This window comes from Psittacula echo (assembly GCF_963264785.1).
Source record: "Psittacula echo genome assembly, chromosome: 17".
NCBI classification, from domain to species: domain Eukaryota; kingdom Metazoa; phylum Chordata; class Aves; order Psittaciformes; family Psittacidae; genus Psittacula; species Psittacula echo.
The window spans coordinates 1050213-1061721 of record NC_137753.1 but is presented as its reverse complement, the minus strand read 5'-3'; the positions used below and the strand labels follow the sequence as shown (position 1 = coordinate 1061721).

Sequence of the window (11509 nt, the reverse complement as noted above, 5' to 3'; positions counted from 1 at the left end):
AGCAGCCTGACCAGGGGGTCTGTGCCCAGGACTCAGAGCACTAAGAATGGCTCCCAGTAACACTGTCATGGTCCACATGGAGGAGAAGCTGCTGCCAAAAGAAAAGAATAAAGTAAGTAGAGCCCTTGACAGGACTGGAAAGGCTGCCCTGTGCTCTATGCAATGAGCTGCCTCTATCAAGTAAATACTACATGGGAAAATGTGAGATAAAGAGGGAAAAAGTGGTCTGGCGGAAGGCAAACAGGTTAAAGAGAGACAGAGGAGACTACGTAGATTTTCGTAAATTAAATTGAGTGGGGAACAGGCAGGCAGCACCACAAAGCTCTCCTATGGAAGGTGTCTTTGAACATGTGAGGAGAAATAGGTCAGATCTCAGAAAATCCCTAACACTCTGATCCACCTCTGTCACAGCTGAGGAAGCCGGTGGTGGAGAAAATGCGTCGTGACCGGATTAACAGCAGCATCGAGCAGCTGAAACTGCTCCTGGAGAAGGAGTTCCAGAGACACCAGCCCAACTCCAAGCTGGAGAAAGCCGACATCCTGGAAGTGGCTGTCAGCTACCTGAAGCAGCAGAGCCAGCTGCAGAACCATGGTGAGTGCAGAGCACATCTCGCACACCCCTCCTGCATAGCCCTGACCCCTGAAGTAAGCAGAGGCTGTGGTAAAAAATCACCATTGTCCCATGTTTTGGTAGCAATCTTAACCCTTTGTATTTGCTTCTTTCTTTCTTTCTTTTCTAGCATTCATGCACAAAAACCTAGAGCAGGACTTCAACAGTGGATACCTGCGGTGCCTCAAGGAAGCTATGCATTTTCTGTCCTACTATGAACCCAAGAAGGAAACTCAGGTGCAGCTGATCAAGCACTTCTGCAAAGCTCAGATGGGTGCAGATGCCATGTACTCTCCTGCTCCTCGCAGTTCGCCCCTGTCACCCTGTCTGTTTGCCAGAAAGCAGCCTGCCCAGAAGACCGCGGCTGCTGCTCCTACCATCTGGAGACCCTGGCAGACCTGCTGAACTTTGCTTTATTCCTATGTTTTGCTACAAAAACTAGAGGGACCTGTGATTGAATAGTTCCTCTTTAAAGTAGGAAACATTGCTTTCCAAAGGTGGGAGGGGGGCGGTTATTGTTTTTCTGTCACAAGAAATGAGGGTCGCTAGGTAGTTTCCCTTCATAGTGAAGGACTGTGTGTGTATCTTGCAGCAAATTTGCTGCTTTTATTGGCAGCTCTTAGCCAAAGACAGAATCACTTCTGAGGTGATTTAGAGAGCCAAAGCTCTTCAGTTTCCATCACACTTTTGCTTGACGAGGCTGTCAGTGCAAATCTTTCTACTAATTCCCTGGGTCACTGGTTCAAGTGCTCCATTGTCTCCAGATGATGTACTGACCTTCCTAAAGAAGGAGCACTTTGAAGAATGTATTTTGTATCATAAAGAAAGTATTGAGCCTTTATCTTTTGAGTGAAAGCTGTTATTAAGAAATGCTGATTCCTCTGCTGTTCCTATGCTATTTTTAGTCTATCTTCTTTCAGAGAGTTCTGATGGTAACAGATAGCTCTAGGGAAAATTCTCCTCATGTCAGCATGTGCTGCTCTCAGCTGAGGAATAATTGATGCCTTTTGTAAAGGAAATACCTGTGATATACCTTAAGGAAGGGAGGCAATAAGTGCTTTATAATCATTCACTGAACATGTTAAAGAGCTTAAAAAGCTTTTATAAAGTTGTGATGTATTCATCCTGTGTGATGTTCAACTTTGGTGTCTTTACTATACAATACAATAAAACAGTTTTAGTCATTAATCCTTTGGTTTGAACTGATTAAAATGGCTGGGCTGAGTGTTGCAGGTAAACTCCTCCTGCAGTGGGGGAGCTATCAGGTCATGTCATATTTTTGAGCCCGTCATCCCACTACATAGCTTATATTTGTGACATTTACTTGGCAGAACAGGATTTCAGACCCTGCCAAGAAGCAACCTCTGGAAAAGTTATTAACAGTTAAAATGGAGGTGAAACTGAAGTGGGGTACCGAGAGGTGTAGACCCAGATATTTCACAGCAACCTATTCAGACCTCAACAAATCACTAATTTCACAGCCACTTTATTTCCCCCCACTCCCCATTCATTTGCCTGCCAGCCTGAGGTCAGCCCTATGCTTTCTGTCTATTTAGGGGGCAGCAACATGAAAAACTCCTAATAACTTCCAAAGAGTTTAGCACCTAACTCTGGGGAATCTCACCTGTTGCTGTGAAACTAGTTTTTGTGAACTAGTTTTTGTTGTCTTTTAATTTAGCACCTTCTGTTACTGAAACATGAATTCTATTAGGCAGGAAGAGAATTTCTTTACTGATGTGAAATATGCCCATATATGGCTAAAAGTCTACACAATTTGATAATAGACAAATTGAATAAGCATTTCCTCTCCTAAATAACTTCCCCATGCCCTTCTTTTTGTTGAACATTTTATTCTTTTTCTCTGACATCCACCTAAGGGTCCAAACCATGTCATGGATAGGGGCTGTGCCTCAGAGTTGAGAAGCCACCACACTCCACCACACTGTGAAGGTTGTTGCAGAGACAGTCTCTCTGGCAAGCGTTGTTTAAATGATCCTCCCTTGATTTTTCCACCCCACCTCAACTCAGAAAACAGATTTAGCATATCCTCTTATGTGGGGAGTTACAGCAGCCTACCTGGCCTGCACCAGCTGAGGAAGAGAAGTGTGAGAAGGGGATCTTAAAGCCACCTTAAATACCAACAGCCTCTCCAAAAGACAGCACTTTCCCCAATAACATTCACTCACTTTTCCTTAGAAGAGTTCCCATTCCTTGCTAAGCAGGTACTATTTACCTTTTATTTTTCCTTCTCTTCAAAGCAAAATAAATCTGCACAAATAATCGGTTCACAAAACTATTATCTAATCACAGTAACGCATTAATTTGGATATATGACCAACCTCTCAATACAGTGTGAAACACCACTGGTCAACAGCTTCAACTCTCCTCAGATTCCCTGGGAAAGGTGCCCTGGAAAACCTTTGTTTCTACCATATGCTTTTTTTCCTTAAACAAAAGGAACCCTGGAATATTTGATCTTGTCAAATGGCTGCCTAATTAAGCACTAAGCAAACTCAGATCTGCTAAACTGGCAAGATCAAATATCATTCAGACACTGCCAGAGGTACCTGGCCAGTCCTCATTTGATTTGTGATTAAACCCTCTGTTACACATACGGAAACAACCAAAAAGCCAGCTAGCTGGGTCGGGAACATGTTGCTCTACCTTGTCACAGTTGCATGGATCATTTTGGTTATTATTTTACCTTGAATGCACAAGCTGGCTGAATGCTTTTCATCTGTTTGCCAGTGCAATACAAGGTGGAGTTTTGGTACAGTTCTGCAATTCATCAGGGCTGATACTAATGCTGCAGATGAAGTTGTTCCTCCTAATGAGCTATTAAATAATTCAGAGAAGATATTTTTAGGTTTTGTGGTTGCTTAGTGATCTTGCAAAAGTCACTTCACCTTGCTGTGCTCAACTTGTCTGTGCCAGTTAGTACAAGCTTCTGAATCCCAGCAGAATTCAAGCTGTGTGTTTTTAAATCAGGCCTAATCAAGGCAGCTGCAGATAGAAAGTTTGGTTTGGGGGAGTTCAGACTCAGGCAGAATGCAACATGCCCCAAAGCACACCCCAACCTCACCGTGCACCACAGGAACTGGGAGTGGAGTCACACATGGCATGGAGAAGCATGGATGGGCATTCTCTGCAGCTAACATGTTGTCACCCAAGTAAACCCCGTTGTGAGTGTCACAGTTGGCAGCATCCCTGCAGTTTGTTTACAACTGACAGCATCAACGGAAAAGAGAAAAGGAAACCAAAGAAGAGCTGCACAAACTGGAGATGACTGCTGCAGGTGAACCCAGTCCCTCTGGTTCTAGCCTAACACAGGAACATGCCATAGAAATGATAACTGTGCAAAACTCATGTGAGATCAGTCAGGCTTCTAAGCCCAGAACTCCTGCCACCCATGTTGGCATAAATCTGGAGACACAGCTCCTGTCACTCAAACCGCAAGCTCCGATTCTCATTTACACTGAGGCTATACTATATTGCTTTGGCTGTAGCAGGGTGTAGCAGATAGTGCATAGCTGTCAGTGTACCTGAGATTCAGACCTACAATTTGCAGAGTGGCGTAAGGGAGAGAGGAAGAAACCAAACCCTACCAGAAAGCCTCCCCTTGCTCCGGGATTGTGTAGCTGATGCAATTGCACCACTTCTGGTTTTTGCAAGGCAAAGACTTGCCCTCTGGCTTTAATGTAGCAATTACCTGAATGCTAAAAGCCAGACCTCTGGTTTACCCAGTCCCAGCACAGCAAAGGTTACGTTTACAATTTATTAATTATTATCACTTATAATAATGGAACGCAAAGCTTCTTATTGCTCCTCTGTCCCCTGGGGTGACTCTCCCCTGCTCCAACACATTCCCACCCTTAGGGAAGATGTTGTTTATTATGCTGATCCCACAGCCCAGGAATACCCTCCTGACAAAGCCCCTATTAACCTCAGAGTGTGGGCCTGAGTTTCTCAGAGTTTCCCACACTTTCTTCCCTATTTATGACATTCAAAGGGACCACAAAGGAAGCGTGCCTCACAACAGCCCACATTAGTGACGCTCTTCGGCTCTGCATTGTGATGGCCAGCAATTCCTGTCCCGATAGACCATCTGGAGAGCTATTTTCCCAAGGAGCACATTGATCGATCAGTATTATGCCAGAGCCCTTTTAAAACTTGGGAATGTTATGCTCTTTGACACTAAATAGGTGTCTCGAGAGGGGTTGTCAGAAAGATTTTAAACCATTTACGGAAGGCACACAGAAAAATAAAAATCATAATTACTTCTTTAAAAACACCACCAATAGCATTTGTGAGAGGCTGATGTGAATGTAGGAATCGGTCTCATATAAAAATGCTCTAAAAGTGATATAAAATGCTTTAAGCCATCATGTTGTATGCTGTAAGTATAGCCATAGACGTATAGGAGCATTGCTTTTTACATCTGCATAACATAGACATAAACTATGTCTATAACTAATTTAACTAATTATGACTAATAACTTACTGACTAAGTTCATAAACTGGGTTTCTGTACTCTTCTCTGTTAGCCTACCTTCCCTCAGACCTGTTGCTACATTGCAACATGCTGTGTTCCCTCGATGGAAAGCTAAGTATCAGATGGGTTAAGGAAGCTGTCAATTGGTATTACAAATAGTTGCACCTTCTGTGAAAACAGTGTGTGTAGTAAGCTTGCCCCTGGGCTGAGATCATCACCTACAAACCAGAAGCAGAAAGCTCCATGGTCCAGTACCCATTACCTATGCCAGCAGTCATCCCGCTGCTCCAATTTACGGACTGTAATGAACACAAGCCTAGTAATGATAGTCTTGGCATGGGTTGGTTGGTTTGTTACCTTTCCTGGATCCTTTGTGGTTGTCTCTCAACTTAAAGCAAGCTATGGTGCACATGGTGAGCATGGGTCAAATGGTGAGCATCTGCAGTTGGAGACAATTAATCCTCAGGAAAAGCCAGGACTCCTGCCTGATAGCAAGTCTGCAAGTACAGCCACTGACAACTGTTTGCGGATTCCCATTTCCCCTCTCTTCAATTCAATAGCAAGTGAGAATGGAGACACATCCCTGTTTTCATGTGTGATTTTGAAGACTGCATCTTCATGAAGCAGCTCATGAGTGATGTGACTTACAGAGAAACAAGGCCACTGAGAAAGCAAGCCTCTTTGTCCACAGCAGAGATGTCATCTCTCAGGAGTGGGGCCAGATTTCCCACCATCCTCCAAAGAAGGGAATTATTGTGTCCCACCATTTAGTCAACACCACATGTTTGGCAATTTTGGAAATTTGTTTCTTTTAACCAGTAAAACCCTTGCTTCTGAGCCTCAACAATCAGTCTTTCATTTCATTCCAGCTCTCCAGTGACAGCCAGAGAGGCACAAATTCCTCCCATGGAGATAATGCACAATGACAAGGATTTGGACCACAAATGTGGCTCAGCAGGACAGACAATTGTTGCTAATAGCTGAATTTCTAAAAAAGCCCAAATTGAGCAAACTAGTTACAGACTTTCAACAAAGAGCAACTGAACTGCCTGTAGCACAGGACCTTTTCCTTACTGAAATCCTTGCAGAAGTGCACACTGCGCTCAGTTCCATAAGGAATACACTCTAGGGACAGCCTAAGTCTAGACAATTTATTATCCTGATGCAACTGAAAAATATCATTGCTGTTAAGTGTTCAGGCCTTAATAATCAAACCAAACAAGGAAGGAGGGGGAAATATTTCTTTCTTTTTTATCCACCGACATTCTAAGAGAGGGGAGGTGAAGCAGGCACAGGGGGACCTGAGGATTTGCTAACTGACAGAGAGGGGGAGAGAAGCTGGGAGTTGGTGAGCCCAGAGGGCTGTGGGATTTGTGCTGGCTGCCTGGTTCACCATTCACATCAGATGGTGCGAGGCCACAGTTCTGAGGATTTCCCACATTGCCCCATTCACAGTGTTAAACTGTCAACAAAAGAAGTGTGCCTCTGTGGGTCCTTAGAAGAAAGCTGGCGCCTGCTGCACCATCTGGCCAGCACTTAAAGGAAGGGATAATGCTTTAATCAGTGGGAATTGGTTTAGCCCTTTGGAGTCCAAGGGCATTGTGTTGGGGATAGGATGGCATTATTTAAAACCACTCATTTCATATTTCCAGGGCTGAAAATTGGGTCAAAGCTTCCCTCCCATCTCCCTGTGCCCACTGCTGCTGCTAACATACTCCTTCCCATACAGTGCATGGCAGGACCTGCTGTCCATTCCATCCCACATGACCCCAGGGAGAGATCCACAAAACCCTGTGCTTGGCTTCATGCTCCAATAACAGCACAAGTACATGCAGCCAGGGCTGCAAGTAACACTGCTGATACCAAGCTGACAAAGTAACTCAGAAAACCGATTCTGAGTAGGACTCATACTCCCTGTTCAATTACAGGTTTTTTAACAACCCTTAACAATTAAAATTACTACAATTAAAATTGTTTAGATGGATCCCTACGTGCTTCATTTAAACATAAAACATCTTTGGGCTGGGAAGGGAGGAGGGGAGAATGGCTGATCTACGAGAAGCACCACCATGAGAATCCTGGAAGTTAAAAGGGGCTTTGTAAGCTTCAGGTTAACAACTAGTTACAGATCATCCTTTGCAGGATCACATCCTTTTATGCAATAACCCTGTGTGTGCTGGAACACATTGCTGTCTGTGCACTCAAAGACATAGATTTTCAGCAAAATAAAATTATGCCCATGCATGATTCCCCTTAAACCTGTAAATCTCCACCTACAGCTGTAGCAGACGTACTATGGTACGCTGGGAATCTGTCAATACAAGGCCTCACGTGCCTGACTGACAGATCTTAAATGTGACTAGCTTTGTATTGGATTGTGCTTGGGATATCTCAGAGAGGTGGCTTTAATCTTGGATCCTATCTGGTCCTTTCCAGTTCATTACCTATGTTCATGGCACATATACTGAGAAAACCTAACACTGAATAGTCACAGGATATCCTAGGACCTGTATTTACATTCTGGCAAGTGGATAAATACAAGCAAAGGCAAGAATTAACCTTCCCCTGTATCTCAGTTGTCTGTAAAGGGAAAATACATTTAGGTGCTTTACAAGGAGATTCGGGACCAAGGGAACAGCGAGGCATTTACAAAGTGGCATGAAATTAAATAGGATGTGTTTGGGAAAAGCATCATAATCATTACATGCCATGGACTGCTGTAGGAAAGCACAGATTACTCAAACAAAAGTAAGGAAGAGCTCTGATTATAACTTATAGAGGGACTTTCAGTATTTAAACAATGAAGAGGGCAATACCTCAAGCTAACTGCTTAGCACAATTTGTTTTAAGGGTTCTTCCCTCAATTTTAGCCTCTAGCTGCCCAAAAATTATCTGGTACTGTATTCATCTAAGCACGGTTTAATGTCATTGAAAGGGTTTAGTCCCTCTAATTCTACATTTTTTCCTTTTCAACCTTTCTGTCGGTCATGGGCAGAGAGCATTATCTTTTCCTAGGATCAGTCTCCTATGCTTAATTTCACCACAGCCTGGGAAAAGGCAGCACATTGAGATGTTGACGTTCCCAGCACCAGGCAGAAGTTTGATTATAATGTGGGCGAACGCTTTCCCACGTCCCTACCCCAGTGCTGCAGTGCTGAGCCCCATTGTGTCACACACTTCCCAGTCCACCTGCTCCTTTGGGAACAGGGTATTATCCCCAGGCAATTCACAGTCAATTTGCCATGCTGTAATAGATGCTTTCCCTATTGTCCTGGGGCACACATGGATTGGCTATCGACTGTGGGAAACTCAAAGTCGCTTAGGACCCATATATTCGTATGCAGCTGCTGCATATAAATAGAGCAACTCCCTCTCCCTTCTCCACTCGCTAAGCAGCAAGCTCCAAGCTGAAACCAGCACTTGGGATAATGGCATCCAGTGCCTGGAAATCCCGACACTCAAAGAGAAGAAGAGAGTAAGTATCTGCTGTCTGTGAACACAAGGCAAAGAGCTGAGAAGGTCCGAACTCCTATGACAGTGGTTATATAGAGATGGGAAGGGAAAGGCTCACTGCTAACTGTCCTCTTCCCGTTTTATGTTACAGCTCAGGAAACCCATTGCAGAGAAACTGTGTCGTGATCAGAATAACAGAAGCAGCTGAAATTGCTCCTGGAGAAGGAGTTTCAGAGATACCAGCCCAACTCCAAGCTGGAGAAGCCAATAACCTGGAGATGACTGTCAGCTACAGAAATACAGCCAAGGTAAGTACATCCCACAATCACACTTGCTGCCCTTACTTTTAGACAAAACTCTAGCCTAAGTCTCCCTGCGTAACACTTCTCTCCTGCTCTGCCCTTTCAGCTTTTGCAACATCTGCCAAAAGCCTACAGCAGGATATTTGCGAAGGGGAAGCCTGGTGTCTGAGGAGGAGCTCTGCAACTCCTGAATCTCCATTTAGCAAAACCCAGCTGAAGCTGATCTGCTATTTCCAGAGGTCACAAATGGCACCTAAGGACTCTGGTGCTGCTTCTGCACCTGCCTCAACCCACTAGCTGCCTGCAAACCAAGCATCACTGAAACCCTCCTGCAGCCTCGGGAGGCCTTGGTAGACCAAGACTACCTTTATGTGCTTCCTGGACACTTGCTTATATGCCAGAGGAGATCATGACTTGCGGTACAAGTCCCCCCACTCCTCTCATGGGTAGGAAGAATGTTTTCCTTTAGCAGAGCGTTACTATGCTCGGATGTCTGCTTCCCTTCTTCCAGGAGGACAGAAATGATCCCACCATGTGGACAGAAAGTTATTCTAAAAGAATGTGAGCTGTAATCCTCCTGCGAGGGTGACGGAGGAGTTGTTCAGAGAGGAACACCGACTGTTCTTAACCTTAGTGAGGTTGTACATGTAGACCTGCTGAGAATGCAGTAAATTCTAAGATGTTCAGGCTAGCTTTTTCAAAAGTGTCCGTTCAGGAGGAGCCTCTTCCTCTGACCTGCCTCACTTGAGACTCCCATATTCCAGGCTACTGCACTGGCTGGCTGTGGGGACTCAAGGTGGCTCAAACAGAGCAGCAGGTCTAAAGGGACACCTTTGAAAACCTAGCTTCCCTACAAGGGCCATAATGGGCTCTACAATATTTGTAGACTGTGCTGAGCATGCTCTGGAAATGGTTAAACCATAACTCAAACTACGTAGAGGAAATTCCTCAGGATGTCTTGCTCACAGAGTCAGAGTACTGCTTGTGAGATGCAGGATACATGTGCCTTTTATAAAGGCAAAAGCTCAGTTTTATATTCTTGTAGGAAAGAAGGTTACGGCTGTGTTGTCAAGTTTACAAGATATATTTATCAAAGTCTTTCATGAAAGGCAGGTGTACAAATTGTATTTACTCTGTGGTACCCTGCTCCCAGGGGAGAATGTGAATGACTACTATCCTTGGAGGATGCTGTGACATGTTATGTGTGAGCTGCACCAAGTGTATATAATCCATGCCAGGAATTACCTTGGATTTCAGAAGCTACAGAAACTTTACCAGTACAAAAATAAATAAAAATCTAGTAACAAATCCAGCAAGTTATTCTTTCTTGAGTAGTTCACATAGCTGATGACCCTGGGGTCCCTGGGCTAAAGGGCACGAGACAAAGATTTCAATAATAGTTGGTATTTCATTGCCTCACCAGTTTCGTGCCCATTTGGAACCCATGCAATGCTGCTTTTCACAGCAGTACCAAACCTTCACTGTCCCAATGTGAGACAAAGCCAGAGGTGTGCCTCAGCAACAAGTTATCTGGAAATTTAGAGCCAAGAGACTTGCCAGCAGGGGTCACCGCGAGGGTGAGCTCAGAATTGATGCTGACTCCCAACTCTAGGAAGTAGTTTTGATTAATAGCTTGCTGAGGTACTTAACCATAGAATCCCAGACTGGTTTGGGTTGGAAAGGGCCTTAAAGCTCATCCAGCTCCAACCCCTGCCACAGGCAGGGACACCTTCCACTAGAGCAGCTTGCTCCAAGCCCCTGTGTCCAACCTGGCCTTGAACACTGCCAGGGATGGGGCAGCCACAGCTTCTCTGGGCACCCTGTGCCAGCGCCTCAGCACCCTCACAGGGAAGAGCTTCTGCCTAAGAGCTCATCTCAATCTCCCCTCTCTAAGTTTAAAGCCATTCCCCTTGTCCTGTCCCTAGACATATAAAAAGTACCTCTCCAGGTTTCTTGCAGCCTCTTTAGGCACTGGAGCTGCTCTAAGGTCTAAGTCTTCTCTTCTCCAGGCTGACCCAGCCCACCTCTCTCAGCCTGGCTCCAGAGTAGAGCTGCTCCAGGCCTTGCAGCAGCTCCCGGGCCTCCTCTGGCCTCACTCCAACAGCTCCACATCCCTCGTGTTGTGCTATGTTACATTTCGTGTTCCTGTGGTGTGCATCAAGTCACAAACACCCTGAAGCACAGGGGAATTTAACTCTACGGGTTTGCCTGGCGGGAAGACACGTATGGCTGCTCTGCAGGCAGGAGTCAGCGCGGCTCGGGCCTTGCTGTGCAGGGGTATGAGGAGGCCTCAACGGGTCTCGCAGGCCCTGTGCTGTCTGGTGGGGTGTGACACTGTCCAAGCACCGGACGCTGGGTGTCCACGGGCTGCGGGCGGTGCCGCTATTCTCCTGCCGCCCCTCTGGATCCGCTCTTCCCTTGGGAGCATCCCGATCCCGGCCCCAGCACGGTCCCCTGCGCGTCCCGGGCTCTCGCAGCTCATCGCTGTGGTAACGCCTCGCGCCGGTGGGCGGGGCCTACGCGCGCACAGGGGAGAGGGCGGGGCCTCGGCGCGCTCCCCGCAGGAGCCTGCCGGCTCGCACCTCATCCGCATAATCTATGCGGCGGTCTCATTATCATGCAAATGTATGTGCATATATTTGCATACCGATG

General features: G+C 45.7%; 1 protein-coding gene across 1 annotated transcript; it reads left to right on the top strand.

Annotated features, from left to right (window-relative positions):
* Positions 1–31: 31 nt before the first annotated feature.
* HES5 (hes family bHLH transcription factor 5) lies at positions 32–1015 on the top strand (the record flags this gene model as incomplete). Its single annotated transcript, XM_080631502.1, has 3 exons — positions 32–112; positions 412–592; positions 741–1015. Exons 1-3 carry the CDS (start codon positions 47–49, stop codon positions 1013–1015), a joined length of 522 nt encoding a protein of 173 aa, XP_080487628.1. The 5' UTR covers positions 32–46.
* Between the last annotated feature and the right edge of the window lie 10494 nt (positions 1016–11509).